This window comes from Erythranthe guttata, chromosome 11, assembly GCF_056151865.1.
Source record: "Erythranthe guttata isolate IM_541 chromosome 11, IM_541, whole genome shotgun sequence".
In the NCBI taxonomy this organism is placed as follows: domain Eukaryota; kingdom Viridiplantae; phylum Streptophyta; class Magnoliopsida; order Lamiales; family Phrymaceae; genus Erythranthe; species Erythranthe guttata.
In genome coordinates, this window is record NC_142543.1 from 16,951,701 (window position 1) to 16,968,251 (window position 16,551).

Below are 16,551 nucleotides of genomic sequence, written 5' to 3' on the forward strand. Positions count from 1 at the left end.
ATAAAATTAAACAAATTAAAATCTTTTTTTTATATATATATACAGGTGGATTTGTATGCATTGCTTGAAAAAAAAAATTGGAATTATATGAAAATTCGAAAATCAATAATTTCAATTTAAAAGTTATAGCAATTTCACTTTGATTTAAAAAAAAATACTTTTTTGGATTTATAAAATGAAAAACAAAAATATTAAAAAAAAAGCATTAGTTCCACTTTGCACCTATGTTAAACAATAACAGTACTTGCACCCTCACATCACAACAAATTGTTCACAATGCACTATTAATTGAATAATAAAGGGTAATTCATTTTTATTGGTTTTTTTTTATTTTGGTGCAAAATAACAAATTAAATTTTTATTTATTTCAACCTCCAACCTAATTTCGACCGCCCAAAGTGTGAAAAACATAAACATCACAACAGATAATTAAAAAAAATTATATTTTCTTACAAAATAAAATCAAATAAACTTTTATCACTAAATTATTCGATTGGTAGATCTTTTACTCTAATTGGTGGAAATATTATATAGAAAGATTTGGAAGAAAAAATATAATTTTCAGATAACTTGATAACGAAATAGGTGAAGGATTTTTTTTGTGATATAAAAATTAATTTTTAAATACCACTAAAAATATTAAATTACCTTTTATTAGCTTTAAAAACACGTGTAAGGTGTGTTATGCATGATATATTGTGTTTCGAGTGTGCAAACTGCAAAGTGCTATTAATTTGTTTCAATGATGCAAAATGGAATTAATTAAAAAAATTCAAGATTTAAAATTCAAAGAAAATCAGGATAGTTCAATGGTTCTAATTCAATAATTCTCACCCCTACCAATGAGTCTATGATTTATGAATAATTTAAGAGATTTTCTTTGTTTCTTTTTCAAGCCAAAGAAAATATATATATATATATATATATATATATATATATATATATATATATATATATATATATATATATATATATATATATATATATATATATATATATATAAAATCAATGAGACGATTTTTCAAAGTTGGATTTATTATGGTCAACAAAACAAAATGCGCCATGGAAATTCTAGAAACAAATTTTGCTTATTTTTCTGTAATGGCGGCCAATAACCTCGTTCCACAATCCTATAAATTCCGGCCTCCAAACCAATAACCTTAAATCATTCGAAAAATTCAGACAAATCCCATTAATATATATATTGTGCGTGTTTTTAGTGTGTGTTTCTTGAAATTAAAGAAAAATTGATATAATTAATGGCGAAATCACCACAAGAAGAGCATCCAGTTAAGGCTTTTGGATGGGCTGCCAGAGATAAATCTGGTCACCTCTCTCCTTTCCACTTCTCCAGAAGGTAATTTAGTTATTTAATTATTAATATTAATTTTCAATATTCTCATCAAAACTCTAAATTATTCTAATAATAACACTACTAATTTTCTTCTTTTGTTTGTATATATATATTTCTTACTCTCTTTCTTTTTAAGTGTATCTAATTTTCCATACTAATTAACAGCTTATAAGTTTTTCAAAAAAATCTTAAAAGTTTAAAAAATAAGTTGTTATACACCTTTTTGTTTAAGATTTTAAAAACGCTAAAAACAACTTATCAGCTCATTATCAAAATACTTAAAAAAAATTATTTTAAAAATAAGACCTAACAGCTTATCAACTCTTAAAACAACTCATCGGATGTAACAAACTCTTAAAAAAAAAAAGTTAACTCGGTGAATGTGTTTAAATATTTTCTTTTTTGATTATTTTGTTTTGTCATAAAAAAATATGATGATGTAATTGCAGGGCAACTGGGGAAGAGGATGTGCAGTTCAAAGTGTTGTACTGCGGGATTTGCCATTCCGATCTTCACCATATCAAGAACGAATGGGGTTTTGCTATGTATCCTATGGTTCCCGGGTACGCTTAAATTCTATCGATTTTCTAATTTTGTTTCGTTAATTCCTCGATTTTTGCAATTTGTATTTTCCGTATATATATGATTGCCAATTTTCGAGAAATTTTAGATTACTTCAGACAATATTAATAACTTTGAGAAGGCGATTGGTAAGATCATGCGATGATTAATTAAATACTTACATCTTGATATTTGGTCAGTTCAATAACTTTTTGGGTCTGCCCGTGGCAAAAGAAATTGTTCTATTTAATTGGATATTATTTATTAAAACTTGCATGGTTTCCGAATACAATTAAATTTTCATTAACTATTAAGGATTTATTGCAACTAGTACCCATGTGTTATATCGATTTGCTAGAAAAGTACCTCATGTTATTTTATTAGCAAAAACCTCCTATGACTCAAACTTTTTTACCACACAACCCCTAAATAGAGTACTAATTGCTCAAATAAATTAAATAATAGGGGGTTGTTCATCAATAAAATAACGTGCAGTGGTTTTTTAGCAATTCGATATATTCCAGGGGTACTAGTTACATTAAACTCTAACTATTTAATTTTATCTCGATTAATCTTATCTTAGAAACCAATCAACATCTGAAAAAATTTAATCTATTATAATTGATCCAATAAAACTGCAGGCACGAGATTGTTGGAGAGGTGACAGAGATAGGGAGCAAAGTCCGTAATTTCAAAGTAGGCGACAAAGTTGGTGTAGGGTGCATAGTAAACTCGTGCAGATCATGCGACAACTGCGAAAACGATTTAGAAAACTATTGTCCGAAATTAATACCGACGTATAGCTCAATAAACCAAGATGGGACACTCACACAGGGTGGATATTCAGACATTATGGTATCTAACGAGCATTTCGTGGTCCACATTCCCGATAGTTTGCCCTTGGATGCGGCCGCACCTCTACTATGTGCTGGCATCACAACTTACAGCCCGTTGAAGTACTTTGGGCTCGATAAGCCCGGTATGCACATTGGTGTTGTGGGCTTGGGTGGTTTGGGCCATGTGGCGGTGAAATTCGCAAAGGCTTTTGGTGTTAAAGTTACGGTTATTAGCACTTCTTTGGGCAAGAAAGACGAGGCGCTCGGACATTTGGGTGCCGATTCTTTTTTGATTAGTAAAGATGAGGAGCAAATGCAGGTGTTTATTTTATTTTATAATTATTATTATTATTACGATCTTTAATAACTATATATTATTAATTAAAAAAATATCGTTGTGGTTACCGTTTCTTGATTGTATGCATTTTTTAGGCTGCAATGGGGACTATGGATGGTATTATCGACACGGTGTCGGCATTTCATCCTCTTTTACCGCTCATTGGGCTTTTGAAGTCTCATGGGAAGCTTATCATGCTCGGTGCACCCGATAGACCTCTTGAGTTGCCCGTTTTTCCGCTACTTGCCGGTAAGCCATATATATATATTTTCAAATATGTATAAATTATATGTATTTTTTGAGTTGGCAAAAAAATTTTTTTTTTTTTTGCTATCTTGTGTTTTGATAAAAATGAACTAAAGGTGAAACTTTGGAATGTGTAGGGAGAAAGATCATAGCTGGAAGTGGCATTGGAGGTATGAAAGAGACGCAAGAAATGCTCGATTTTGCGGCCAAGCACAATATTACAGCGGATATTGAAGTCATTCCAGTTGATTACCTCAATACAGCTATTGCTCGTCTTGAGAAAGCTGATGTCAAATACCGTTTCGTCATCGATATCGGTAACACATTGAAACATACTTAGGGAGATCCCGATTTGAGCTGCTGAAGAAATTCTCTCCGTTTTTTTCGGGGGTTTAATAAAGATCCCTATATGGATAGGGAATGTTCGTAAGTTTTTATATTCTTATGTAATAAAATTTCCCATTTTCAGAGATGGGAGATGCTTGTTTTTGCGATGATGTAATTTTGATTGGAGTAAATATATAATAAAGTTTTTGTGTTTTATTACCATAGGATTTTTGCAAGAAAAATAGAATAAAATAAAATAATAAAACAAATAAAGCAAATAATGCTTTCTATTGTTAACTACAGCAATCTAAAACATAGTATATAAACATAGAGTTGCATGTTGACATCTGTTCTAATTCGCTACGGCAAGAAAATTGTTGCGCGAGGGGTTGGCTGCAACATGAGAGCATTTTTTATTTTTTTTTAAATTAAGAAAAAACGAAAATAAAATATCGGATGAATTGTACTAATCTAAAAATCAAGGGCCCCTGCTTTGGACGAACCAGATGAACAAGTACCAGAAGAACCATAAGAGGTCCCGCTTGAACCATCAACGGGTGCCTGGTTTAGACATTCCAAAACTAAGGATCTCCGTTTCTGCAATTTCATTGAGAATGTCGTTGCCTCTAAAATTGCAGGTACCTGTCGTTTTTTCAATCAAGAAACGTGAAAACAAACATAGTGTAAATAGTTTTATTCAATTAAGTTTGTGTACATTTCGAATGTATATTTAGTGTTTAACAACATTAACTAATACCTGTGTATTATTTCGTGCCACTTTGTGCACGTTAAGAAGGCCAACCATGTCTTGATATCCTGTAAGAAGCTTGGCAAGTTCCTTGTCTTCGTCTGATTGAAGAACCGTAAATAGTAAATTTTCTATTATGAAATGTGGCAAAAATCTATATTATCCAAAAAAAAGAAAAAAAAGAAAACCTGGAATGGCTTTGACAGAAACTAAGGTGTCGGCCAAATGCTGCATCCTTTTCGAGAAGGTTCCCGAAACGAGAGAAGGTGGAAAGGTTATAACTGCAACTCCGTTTAACAATCTTAACACACTTTTTAGAGATCTGACAAAAGAAAGCATCTCCCATTCCTACAATTAAAAGAAAAATAAAAAGATATACGGATAGTTACTGTATTAATTTTACATACGCATCTTAGCAGTTGCTTATATTTTGCTTTCTTCGAGCGAAAGAAGTCAAAATTCAAATTTGGAAACAAGATAGATAATTTTACATTGTTGGAAAATTCACACTGAGGTGAACACAGCGACTGGATAGCAATACGGCCACCTGTCATGTTTTCATTGCTCCTGAAAACACAGATAAAACCAATCAGACAACACAATTTCGAAGATTATAATATTAAAGGGTAAATTACAGCCACCCCCTCAGGTATGGTCAATTTACGAAAAAAACCCTCTTGTTTGGATAATTACATCTACCGCTCAACTATGATTTTTTCTTACACCTCCACTCTTATGGTGACAAATTCAACATAATCATCTAGAATTCGTGGAATGTGCTATAGTTTGTACTCGTTTTGTGTAAAAATATAGTTTCTGATGCACCACAATATGATATATACTGTACAAGCCAAAAAACACATATATGATCATCTTGCTTCAAAATGTGGAGTTCGAATGGGATAAAACATGTACAAAAATGATAATATTCCATATAATCTCGAAGATTCCACTAAATTTGAAACCGCAAGGGTGGACGTGTAAGAAGATTTATAGTTGAGGGGTGGTTGTAATTACCCAAAAATGAGGGGAATTTTCGTAATTTGACCATGCCTAGGGGTGGTTGTAATTTACCCTAATATTAAAATGATTGGTAATGTAAAATGATCCTACCGAGGAGTTTGAGATAAGAAGGCCGAACAACGTTGATGAAAGGAGGCAAGATCGGCAGAATCATTAAGAGTAACGCAATCGATAAGTTGTCCACTAAAGAAGTGCCTCTCCAGTGGCTTTCGCAAGTCAAAGTCGCTGCAGAACTCTGACTTTTCATCTAGGCATATAAATCAAATGATGACATTTGTAGTCGGAAAAAGACGTACATGTCAAATGATTTCTCCGAATAACAAATGTAAGGTACGATAAAGTCAACAGCAAATATTTCCAAAATTACGATAAAAATACGTTTCAAGAAATGACAACTTATGCCAAGCTTCGACTTTAAGACCATAATTATTTCTTCTTTATGTCATATCAAATTGTACCACTAACATAAAATTGAGAAGGGCTTTGTTAACTTTACCTCTCCGAGAATCCGAGTTATGTTCCCCACTATACTTCTTGTATTGCCAAGCAATTCTCAGCTTCTCCTACAATCCATACAATACACACAACTTCTCTTTCAAAAAATACAAACTAACTCAACAACATCGATCAAATCAAAATTAAGGAATATAACGGTACCTGCTCAGTCTCATGGACACGGGATTTATCTTCCTTGGGGCCCACCGGATTAGGCAGAGTGCCAAGAAACCCTCTCGGATCTTTTGCGGGGCTCGCATAAATAAGAGGCTGGTGATGAACAAGTCCTTGTGACATAAAATTTCTCAACAATAACATATGATGAGGCGCTTCGGGGTCTTCCATAACCATAACTAGACTTCCCAAAACAAAACCGCCTCCCAAAATCTCTATCAAGACAAAAAAAAAAAAAAAATTGTAGATAGTTTTTACGGAAAGAGGAATAAGAGGTGTGCAATGTAATTGAGTATGAACAGGAAAGAGTTTTATTAGGGCATTACTGTCGAGATCTGGAATGCCAGAGGAAAGAAACGTGGTCCCGTTTGGACCATGCTTCAGACCGGGAATCTGTGGGGCCGGTGAAGAAAAATTGCGCGAGAAACTAGCGGTACGAGGTTTATTAGAAGCCATATATACCTTCTACAATTACAAAAACAAGAAGAGGTACGATAAGAATAATTTCAATGATAACTAACTCTCTTGCAAATAATAAAAGATAAGGGAAAAGAGAAACAACTCAAATAAACTATGCACGCCACTGAGGCATTTCATCGAACACGTTATATGCATCTTACTTAGTTCCATGTGAGAGAGAAATCAATATGTATATATAAAAAATCATACATATGCCAAAGGAGCAACCTTTTACAATTAGTGTTCATCATTTTTCCAGCTACCAACAAGCAAAACCAACACTAAAATTCAATGCTAAAATTAAAAGAACTGAGAAACAAAATAATCAACAAGCAAATAATCATCATTCAAGATGAGTTACAGTAACATATTCCTTCTGAATTGAAATTACCTTAATTCGAAATTGGGGATTTTTTTCAGACGGCGGAGTAAGACGGCGGCTGTAGCAGCATCACCGCGCCGGTGAAGAACTAACAATCAGTGTTCAGTTGAATGAAAAAGAGGGAAAAGTCTAAACAGGGGGAGGGGGGAGCAATATATATTTTGATTAATTAAAATATAATAAAATAATATATTTAGACTGAACGTATTTAAAAGCCCATTTTCTGAGGTTGCGTTAAGGTGGGCTGGACCATTCGTTGAGCCCATACTTCCTGAACTATTTGTGTAGGGTCGAAATCGGGATGGAATTTCTGAATTTGTCGAATTCGATAAATCAATTAGATTTTCCGTATTTCGATTCCCGATTTCTTGGAAAAAAATTCATCGGGATCGGAGTATATATATATGAGATTTTGATTTCCTAAAACTATTGAATTTTCGAGAATTCCAAACTATTTTTTTTAAACTACCCTTATAATATCAAAGTCCGAGTATTTTGAACTGGTTTTGGCCGATTTGCCTTGGAATACATTTTTTTTCATTTTGAAGTTTCGATTGCAAGACTAAATTTGTCGAAACGGTATTAGAAGTAGCTTTATGTTCTTTTGTGCCAACATTCAGATTAACGTACAACGGTGGTGCATTTGCTTTGATAGCCCTCTTGGAGTTGGTTGCTGCATTTCGACGTTGATATTCAGAACATTGTTTGTTTATTTGTATGCAGACTTTTTATTAATAAATTAAGATACGGATTTGTTATGTTTTGTTCGATTATATTTCTTTTCAAATTTACTATATATATCGTGGACTTGACAAATCGCATAAGAACAACTCCAATGCTAGGTATAAAAATTGAGTTATCAAATACTGAGTTGATATTAGAAATAATATTTTAATATTGATTTAAAATTCATCTACTCAAACCATGGCTATCAAATTAATTATAAATTGGAAGTTTATGGGTGTTTTTATTTGTAAACCCCACATGTCAACTTGTAATTGAATAATGTTTAGGTGACTATATCTTTTATAACTCAATTTTCAACAAGTATATTTACATCCCATCCCATAAGGTGAATTATTAAAATTAAATAGAACCCTCATTTGATAAATCCAATTAAAATTAACAATTTCTATTTTTTAGTATATAAAATGGTGGTTAAATGTTTGAATACTCTATTTGATAAACACCATTGGAGCTGCTCTAAATAACCGATTACATGAAATCGGGATTTAATTAAGGTTACAAAGAATAAGATCTTGTAGATATTATATATGTACGTAAATACTCGTTTATCGTATAGATCACGCAATTACGTATTCACAGATAATGACATAAACGAGATATGGTTATCAATACACGTGTATGGTGAGATCTCATCTCACAGCCTCGTGAAAATTAATCGAGCGTAACATCCGATAAACCGAGAAATATATATATAGAGGAATCATGACCATCATCATAGGCAAATATATTGTTTGTTTATGGAAACTATAGTTAGTTGGCTAGTTTTAGTGTGTGTGTGTGTGTGTGTTTATGGTTTATCTATCACGGGGAATCCACCTGCATAGCACCTTCTTATGAACGTTTGTTCTCTCTCACGAGATTTTTCCCTCTCTCAAACACAGTTACCTCTTAATTTACGGCCCCAACACGTTTAGTTTCCAGCACATGAATATATATATATATATATATATATATATATATATATATATATATATATATATATATATATATATATATACTACCACGTACCCATTTTCTAGCCATTCAGTTTTTTGCCCCCACTTCACCTGAAATACGCATGCAAATTGGCAATGCAATAATCTGGTGGTTGTGACATCTCATCTCATGATTTATATATGTCAATATTATATTCTTTGAGATTGTACGATTTAGAGCAACTTCAATCCAAAAATATTGAAACATTGCAAAAATTAAAATATTAAAATAGAACATCATTTGATAACTCCATTATTGGAGTGGAAAATTTCTAGCTTGAATTATCACAATGGTGGTTAAGAGCAACTCCAATGGTAAAGTATCAAAATCGATCATCAAATATTAATTTGATACTCGTTTTATTATTTTGATACTCATTTACTCCAACTGCAAGCATTAAATGAATCATCTAATTTTAAATATAAGCATAAATATATTTAATATTGACACGTGTCAATTTTTAATTGGTTTGTTGGGTAGTTAATGTTTTGATACCTCTTTTTCCAGGATGCATTTTTGCATCTCGGGAAGTTGAATATCAAAATAACTACCAATTTAATTCCCCCATTGGAGATGAAAATTTATATTTTGGAGCATCAAAATAGAAGTTATTCCATTTAATTCCCCATTTAATTCCTCCACTGGAGTTGCTCTAAGGGTTTCTAGCTTGAATTGTCAAGATGTTTTTTTCTTAACAAAACCGAAAACGGAAAAAAAAAAAAAACAAGAAAATAGAAAAAGGAAAAAGAAACCGGCATCTATTTTTTTAATGAAAAATGGCGACTCCATTATGTAATTTATTTTTTCTTCTAATATGTACTCTAAATTTGCCCAACACAAAATCGAAAAATCAGAAATCGAAACTTCTGAAATATATTCTAAAATCAAATATATTCCGATCAAAATAAATGGAATTCAAAGATTCTATTTCAATTTTCATCCCTACCACTATGCTAAGGCCAAACAATAGATGCTAACTTTACTAAGGTGAGAATGGAGGTGCATTACCCCACAAGAAACGATTAAGACTTAGTCGATAGAATAAAAGAGCGTGCATTCGTTTTTTTATTTCACAAGTTAATTAATGCCATAGCACATTATAAACTATTGGTTATTATTTTTTGGTCATTGGCACACAAATGTCGAATTCCATCGACTACGATAAAAAAAATCGTGTTTGGAATAATTTTCATTATGAATTCATAAAGAGTATAATTTCGTATCTTATATGTAAAAGAAAGAAATGTTCATCGATCCTAATTCCTAACCAATATAATTCCAATGGCATCTTTTTAATTATTTATTTTTTTCAAATGATGTTTTTTTCTTCTCTACTAATTCCTCTACTAAACTATTTCAAAAAACTCACGTACTAATACAAAAACCTGGATCTATATCGGCACAACCGAGAATAATTAATTGTATCGTACCACTATTATAGACGTATTTTTCCACTATTATAAAAGTAATTTTATTTTTATTAAAACATCACATAAATTTTATCATACAATATATATTTCTTATTTCAATTGTTATTTCCATGTATTGAAATAATTTTTTTTATTTTTTAAAAATGCTATTTTGCACTGCAGGGAGAGATACTAGCATGTTCTATAATGGAAATAAATAAAAAAAATAGAAATAAATAAATAAAAAGGATATATATGGTTAGGGTGTGGTTAAATGGTGAAGGAGAAGTGAAAAGGGACGTTACATAACAAGGAAGAGACAATATTGCTGTAGTTCTTTTCTGACCCTACACCTGTTTGTCGCCCCCTCACCACCACCCCCCCCCCCCCCCCCCCCCCCCACCCCCCACCCCACCCCTTCTTACTTGTACTTGCCACCTAGTATTTTTGTATCTATATCTCTACATTATATATATATAAAAATAAATAAATAAATAAATACATATGAACTCAGATTCTATCACATCACATCGACACTCTTTTTATGTATGAGTTCTTCTGACAATCTTTTTGACACTGTATGAATCAAGATTTAACCGACTCCCCAAACCAAAAAGATAATATAGCCTCAAATCTATATCAATATAGCTTAATTACTTATTTATACATACCTCCCCTACAGTTTGGTGTAATTACAGTTAGAACTCATCTTGTTTAGAAACTTGCCTATAGGTTTGGTAAAGACTAATTATGATATTTATTTAGGTGGTGTTTGCCAATGTTTTTTCAAAGTGACTATAATTTTTTTTTTTGGTTCAAAGTCAATTTTTTTTAAACATTAAATTTTTTTATAATCACTTTGAAAAAATGTTTGCAAATACCACCTTAATAGTTTATGAACTTAGATAACAACACTCTAAAATTTCATATTCTATAACATGTGATTAAATTACCTCTATTATTAATATTTACAGAAGTTTGACATGTGAGAGGGTTATTTCAAGAAAAAATATTAATAAAATTTATTTGTACAAAATTATTATTATTATTATTATTATTATTATTATTATTATTATTATTATTATTATTATATATCTCAATGGCCCCTTTTATATATTATGAAATCTTGGGTTAAAATAAATGTAAAAATATTTCGTAAATATTTGCAATAATATCAACTATTTTCAACTGGTTTGATCTGTAAACTATTAGGTATAGAAACAAAATAAATAGTTCATAATATTTTATTTTGTGAAAAACGTAAATTCTCATAAACTAGTATTTCACTTGTACAATTTAAGGGGTAATTATTTGAAAAATAAAAAAATGCTTTTTGATAAAATAATCGAACCAAGACTTTAATATATAATACAATATATGTACTAATACTTTTGTGCATTAGTGTTTTTTTTTTCATATTTTGATAATAATCCAAAGAACTTAAAAAATAATATTCCTTCCATTTGATTTAAGTAGCAAATTAAATAAAATAAATAACAAAATAAAATATAAAATACGTAATAGTACGATTATTTCGTCAAATGCACTCGAATTTTCACTATGAAACTTAATAAAAATGGATGTATAAAAAAAATTAGTATATTCTCCCTTCATCCAATTTGCTTTCGTTTTCATTTACTATTCATATTCGAGGTACATATAAATCTCTAAATTCTGATACATCATCTCTGCTTTTTTGTCTCATATACCACACCCTCAAAACCACCTCCCCATTCTCTCTCACACACACACACACACACATTTTTCTCTCTCTACTTTCTCTCTCACACACAAATACACACAGATAGACAAAGACACAGCTTAGCTTACATTATTTGTTTATCTTCTTGATGAAGTTCACAGGACCCCATCAACATCTTCTCTCTCTCTCTCTCTCTCTCACTGTCTATCAACTCCCCCATGCATGAAACTAATCAATTTCATCTCTTTCTTTTAATTAATTTTCTCTCTCTCCTCAAACATAACTGAAAAACAAACAAACTATACTACTACTTTCTCTCTCTAACCCTTCTGCACTCTTTTGTTTTCTATAAGTACAAAAACTTTAGGGTTTTATACTGAAAGTAATACTGATGATCATGTCACCTGCTAATAACAAACCAGCCGCCGGAAAAGACGACCGTAGAACCCCTTCCTCCGCGGCGGCGGCCGCCAGGCCGCCGCAGGAGCCGGCGCTGAAATGCCCGAGGTGCGATTCCCCGAACACGAAGTTCTGCTACTACAACAACTACAGCCTCGCCCAGCCGAGGCACTTCTGCAAGACATGCAGGCGGTACTGGACAAGAGGCGGCGCGCTGCGGAACGTCCCCATAGGCGGCGGCTGCCGGAAAAACAAGAAGTCGTCCAAGTCCTCCTCCTCCCCGAGGCTCTCCACCGGCGGAGACTCGATGGATAACTCCGGCGGGTCGGGCCGCGACGGGAACGGCGGGTTGAAGTTCTTTCAGGGCATCTCGCCGGCTATGGATTTTCAGCTCGGAGGAGGGTCGGCGGCGGCGGCGGCGATGATGATCAACTTCCCCGCCGCACCTCTTTTCAACCAGTTCTCTCACTTCGGCGATTTGTCGAACACCTGCGGTGCAATATCGTCGACGCCGTGTTTCACGGCTTTCGACCCTTCTGCGACAACTTCTTCTCCTCCGTTAATGGGGTTCAACTTTCCGTTCTCGTCTCCGTTAATCAAGCAAGGAGAGAATAATTTCCAGAGCAACCTCGCTTCCTCCATTGAATCATTGAGCTCGATCAACCAAGATCTGCACTGGAAACTTCAGCAGCAGAGGCTATCCATGATGTTCGTCGGCGATCATCACCACCACCAGAGAGAAAACAACGCCGCCGTCGCTCCGCCGCCGTCGAATATAGGAACCTTAAATCTCGCTCAGAAACCCCAGCCCATCTTGTTTCAGAATCTCGATGTTTCCAAGGCGGACGAATCTTGTGGGGCCGGGACTCAAAGAAGATCAGACCACTGCGGCGGCGGAAACCAGAACCTGTCGACGGAATGGTTTTTCGACAACAGCTCCTACGCCGCCGTGACGCCAACTCCGGCGTCTAGCGGCAGCAATGTGAACGATCAGAATAACAGCGGCAACTGGAGTAATCTTCAAGCATGGAGTGATCTCAATCAGTACGCTTCACTCCCATAATTTAAAAAGGTGTTTGATGAAATCCAAGAGAAAAACATGAAAACTTAATTAATCTCCTTTAATTTCTTTTTTTTCTTAATATCTTTAATTATAGGTTAGGATTTGTTCCCGTCAAGAGTTGTCTTTGTTTGAGTTGTCTTTTCTTTTTTCTTTTGGTGCAGATCAAATCAAGAAACAATGGACAATTCATTTAGGAAAAGAAAGATCATCACAATTAAGAAATGTTAATTTGTTATTTGTATTTATTTAATCAATCTTCATAATATTATTCTCTTTTCACAACAATTCATTCAAAAAATTAGATGTTACACCTTATTTACACTGAATGGATAGACCATAATTCATGTGTATCTATAGTTAGTATGTAGTTATTTCATTAATTCACCGTTCAGATTAATTCAATGCAAATAATCAGATGTAACATCTAATTTCATTTGTACGTATTTCTTACATAAACCTAGAACAATGGTAGGAATTTGTTATCTATCTTGTATAGCATTGTATACAAAATTAATTAACAAGGATTAGACTAGTTAATAATTAGCTTTGTATTATATTCATTTTATTTTTTATTATTTATTTTTTATATATTGGGTTAAATCTCTTTGGGATTGATGATGTGGGGGTTTATGGACCAATAAATAAATGGTGGGGGGTTTAATGGCAAATCTATGATAAGTTGAGTCAGTGTTCTGAAACAACTCTTGTGCACTGTCTCACTGTCTCCCTCTATCAGGTAACTGTGTCTCAGCTCTTCTGACAATGTGTATGTATATATACTGCAACTGCATAAAAGCCTATAAGCTTGCCTATTTAAATATATATTATATATATATACATATAATATATACCATAGATTGTTTTATTTAATTAATTATATATAAATATATACATTCGAGTAATAATTAGTTGCAGGAGTGGTGCAATCTGGTGGGGTGTCTGAAAAAGGTGGTGGCCATTGAAATTGTATTCAATGGAAGATTGTCTGAGTTTAAGAGAGAGAGAGAAGAGAGAGAGAGAGAGAGGAAACAATGTGGGGATAGGGTTGGAAAAATGTGTTGTGTTTTTAGCTTTGGTGATTGGTTTTCTTGGACAATGAGCCCTCTTCCCCATGCTTTTGAATCATTCTCCTTTGCATGTATCAAAACAATTTCTATTATTAAGATTTGTTTGATTTATTTTGAACTAAAGTATTTTATTAAAAAAAGATCTTATTTAATTTATGTTCTTAGTTGTTTTTATAAGATGTTATATCTTATTACAATAAAAGAAGAAGATATAAGTTTAGATAGTATAAAATCGCACTAAATCGATGGAGTAATGTCGCATTGGAATTTCTCTTAATTAGATTCGAATCGGAAAGTGTAAAGCGTAGAAGTTCCGACAACCATCATTTTTCCAAAGGTCTACAATTCGAGTTCGTATAAGCCCTAAAGCCCTATGTTATACTGGGTAGATCGTTACCATTCAAATACATAAACACGCACACACACTTTCATATTGGTGTGTGTAGATCAACAGTAAAAAATCACGCATTGTAGTCTTTACAGGGTGTAACATAGAAATAACCCCAGAGCCCCTTCTTTTTCAAATTGTTTTACGAATACGGTTTTTTATATGCATAGTGTTTTCTTCTTTTTTTTTTCTTTTTCGACTTCGCAAAAGTTATATGATAGTAGACTGGGAAATTAGAAGTTACACTTGGTTATTTACACTGGGTGAATTCGAATTGTAATCACAAACATCCATGTGTATAAATTAATTTAATTAAAATTATACTTTAAAATAAATAAAAATAAAAAATGGAAATGGTAAAGAAAAAGGCAGAATCTAAATACCAATTGCAGATTCTTGTTTTATACATTTGAGGATCATATATATGTTACTTTTTAATTACTTTCTTACTTTCACTTTTTTTTTTTTTTTTTTTTTTTTCCTTTTTACAAGTAATTACAAAACTGAAGATTTACATTTGCTACTTTTATGAAACTTTTTGCAGAATAAACAATTTGTTTAAGAGTTTTTTTTTAAATTTATGTGGTGGTTGAGGGAAAGAGAAACAAGACAAAAAAAAGAGAAGTGTTGCGTGAATAACGTGATGTTATGCAGACCAATATTGTGAAATCTACCCTTTTTTTTCTAACTGTCAATTTTTTTGTATGCAATGCAACATAGTGCAAGAATTTCATGAGCCTTGACAACTATACCAGGAAATTCCTCTTTTGTGTTCTTCGCCTCCACCTACATTTTGCCCCTACATATATACATACCGGCTTTGTTTTTTGGGATTTTTATGCAAAAGTCCCCAACCAAGCATGTTTATTATTCTAGGTTTAGGGGACATATCTCTTTTACCAATAAGCCCATCCCTTTAATATTTATTATAACTAAAGGAAACATTCATGTATATCCCAATATTACCCTCAACCATTTATACCCAATTCTTAATTGTAATCCAAATTAATCAATTTTGTCCATAAAAGTTCAATTTTGACCACAAAAATTCAATTTTGACTTTTTTTTGGAGTATAATTTAATATGCTCCAATTTCATCCTTAACTTAATTTAATCTCAATTTGACCCCAAATTTCACAAATTATTAAATTTTGACCCAAAAATATTTTTTTTTTCAAAAAATATTTTTTTTTCAAAAACTTTTTTTTTGCCGCCGGATTCCGGCGTTGACCGGCGGTCAACGCCGGTCTCCGGCGTTGACTTTTTTAATTTTTTTTTTTTTTTTTTTTTTTTTTTTTCTTCCGGATTTTTTCGCCGGTTTCCAGCGTTGACCGGCGGTCAACGCCGGTCTCCGGCGTTGACTTTTGTTTTTTTTTTTTTTTTTTTTTTGCTTTTTTCTTTTTTTTTTCTTTTCTTTTCTTCCGGATTTTTTCGCCGGTTTCCGGCGGTCTCTTTTTTTAGTGTTTTTTTTAAGTTTTTTGTTTTGTTTTGTTTTGTTTGGTTTGTTTTGTTTTTCCACGTCCGCCGCTAAACGTTGACCGTAATTGTGCTGTCACTGACAGTAAATTAACGTAATTATACTGTCAATGATAGTTAATTAACGTAATTGTACTGCCGTTGACATTACATTTATGTAATTGTGTTGCCGTTGACAGTAAATTAATGCAATATTATATTTTTTTATTTATTATTATTTTTTTTTATTTTTTTTTGATTTGTTGACAAGTCAACGTAATTATATTACTGTCGTTGACAGTAAAATAACTGTAAACACAATAATATTACTGTCAACAACATCAATATTATTATTTTTTTGTGGTGTTTGTATTAATATTACTGTCTATTATTGTAATATTACT

The 16,551-nt window shown here is 32.5% G+C and overlaps 3 protein-coding genes across 4 annotated transcripts; 2 read left to right on the forward strand and 1 right to left on the reverse strand.

Moving 5' to 3' along the window:
- The first annotated feature begins 1,023 nt into the window (after positions 1-1,023).
- On the forward strand, positions 1,024-3,883 carry LOC105973276 (putative mannitol dehydrogenase). The gene is made up of 5 exons (XM_012998297.2): positions 1,024-1,357; positions 1,804-1,917; positions 2,557-3,070; positions 3,184-3,337; positions 3,472-3,883. The coding sequence occupies exons 1-5, from the start codon at positions 1,260-1,262 to the stop codon at positions 3,672-3,674; spliced, it is 1,083 nt and encodes a 360-aa protein (XP_012853751.1). The 5' UTR covers positions 1,024-1,259; the 3' UTR covers positions 3,675-3,883.
- Positions 3,884-3,930: 47 nt separating this feature from the next.
- On the reverse strand, positions 3,931-7,123 carry ELO1 (Paxneb protein-like protein). 2 transcript variants are annotated; one of them, XM_088825619.1, is made up of 9 exons: positions 6,952-7,123; positions 6,428-6,566; positions 6,090-6,316; positions 5,929-5,995; positions 5,523-5,679; positions 4,901-4,976; positions 4,598-4,757; positions 4,419-4,510; positions 3,931-4,303 (listed from the first exon to the last, which is right to left on the reverse strand). In XM_088825619.1, exons 2-9 carry the CDS (start codon positions 6,555-6,557, stop codon positions 4,133-4,135), a joined length of 1,080 nt encoding a protein of 359 aa, XP_088681745.1. In that variant the 5' UTR covers positions 6,558-6,566; positions 6,952-7,123; the 3' UTR covers positions 3,931-4,132. The 2 variants fall into 2 exon arrangements, with proteins under 2 accessions (XP_088681745.1, XP_088681746.1); XM_088825620.1 differs by having other exon boundaries at positions 6,428-6,563; positions 6,952-7,078.
- Positions 7,124-11,807: 4,684 nt separating this feature from the next.
- Positions 11,808-13,617, forward strand: LOC105973275 (dof zinc finger protein DOF5.7). Its single transcript, XM_012998296.2, has 2 exons — positions 11,808-13,246; positions 13,399-13,617. Exon 1 carries the CDS (start codon positions 12,167-12,169, stop codon positions 13,235-13,237), a length of 1,071 nt encoding a protein of 356 aa, XP_012853750.1. The 5' UTR covers positions 11,808-12,166; the 3' UTR covers positions 13,238-13,246; positions 13,399-13,617.
- The last annotated feature ends 2,934 nt before the right edge of the window (positions 13,618-16,551 follow it).

Bases quoted from the DNA above. Each gene is read 5' to 3' on its own strand.
- LOC105973276 (XM_012998297.2), top strand. From the start codon at position 1,260: ATGGCGAAATCACCACAAGAAGAGCATCCAGTTAAGGCTTTTGGATGG. The intron at 1,358-1,803 runs GTAATTTAGTTA...ATGTAATTGCAG, and splicing joins CCTTTCCACTTCTCCAGAAG to GGCAACTGGGGAAGAGGATG. The intron at 3,071-3,183 runs GTGTTTATTTTA...TGCATTTTTTAG, and splicing joins AAGATGAGGAGCAAATGCAG to GCTGCAATGGGGACTATGGA.
- ELO1 (XM_088825619.1), bottom strand. From the start codon at position 6,557: ATGGCTTCTAATAAACCTCGTACCGCTAGTTTCTCGCGCAATTTTTCT. The intron at 5,680-5,928 runs GTAAAGTTAACA...TTATATGCCTAG, and splicing joins TAACTCGGATTCTCGGAGAG to ATGAAAAGTCAGAGTTCTGC. The intron at 4,758-4,900 runs GTAAAATTATCT...TTTTAATTGTAG, and splicing joins AGTGTGAATTTTCCAACAAT to GAATGGGAGATGCTTTCTTT.
- LOC105973275 (XM_012998296.2), top strand. From the start codon at position 12,167: ATGATCATGTCACCTGCTAATAACAAACCAGCCGCCGGAAAAGACGAC.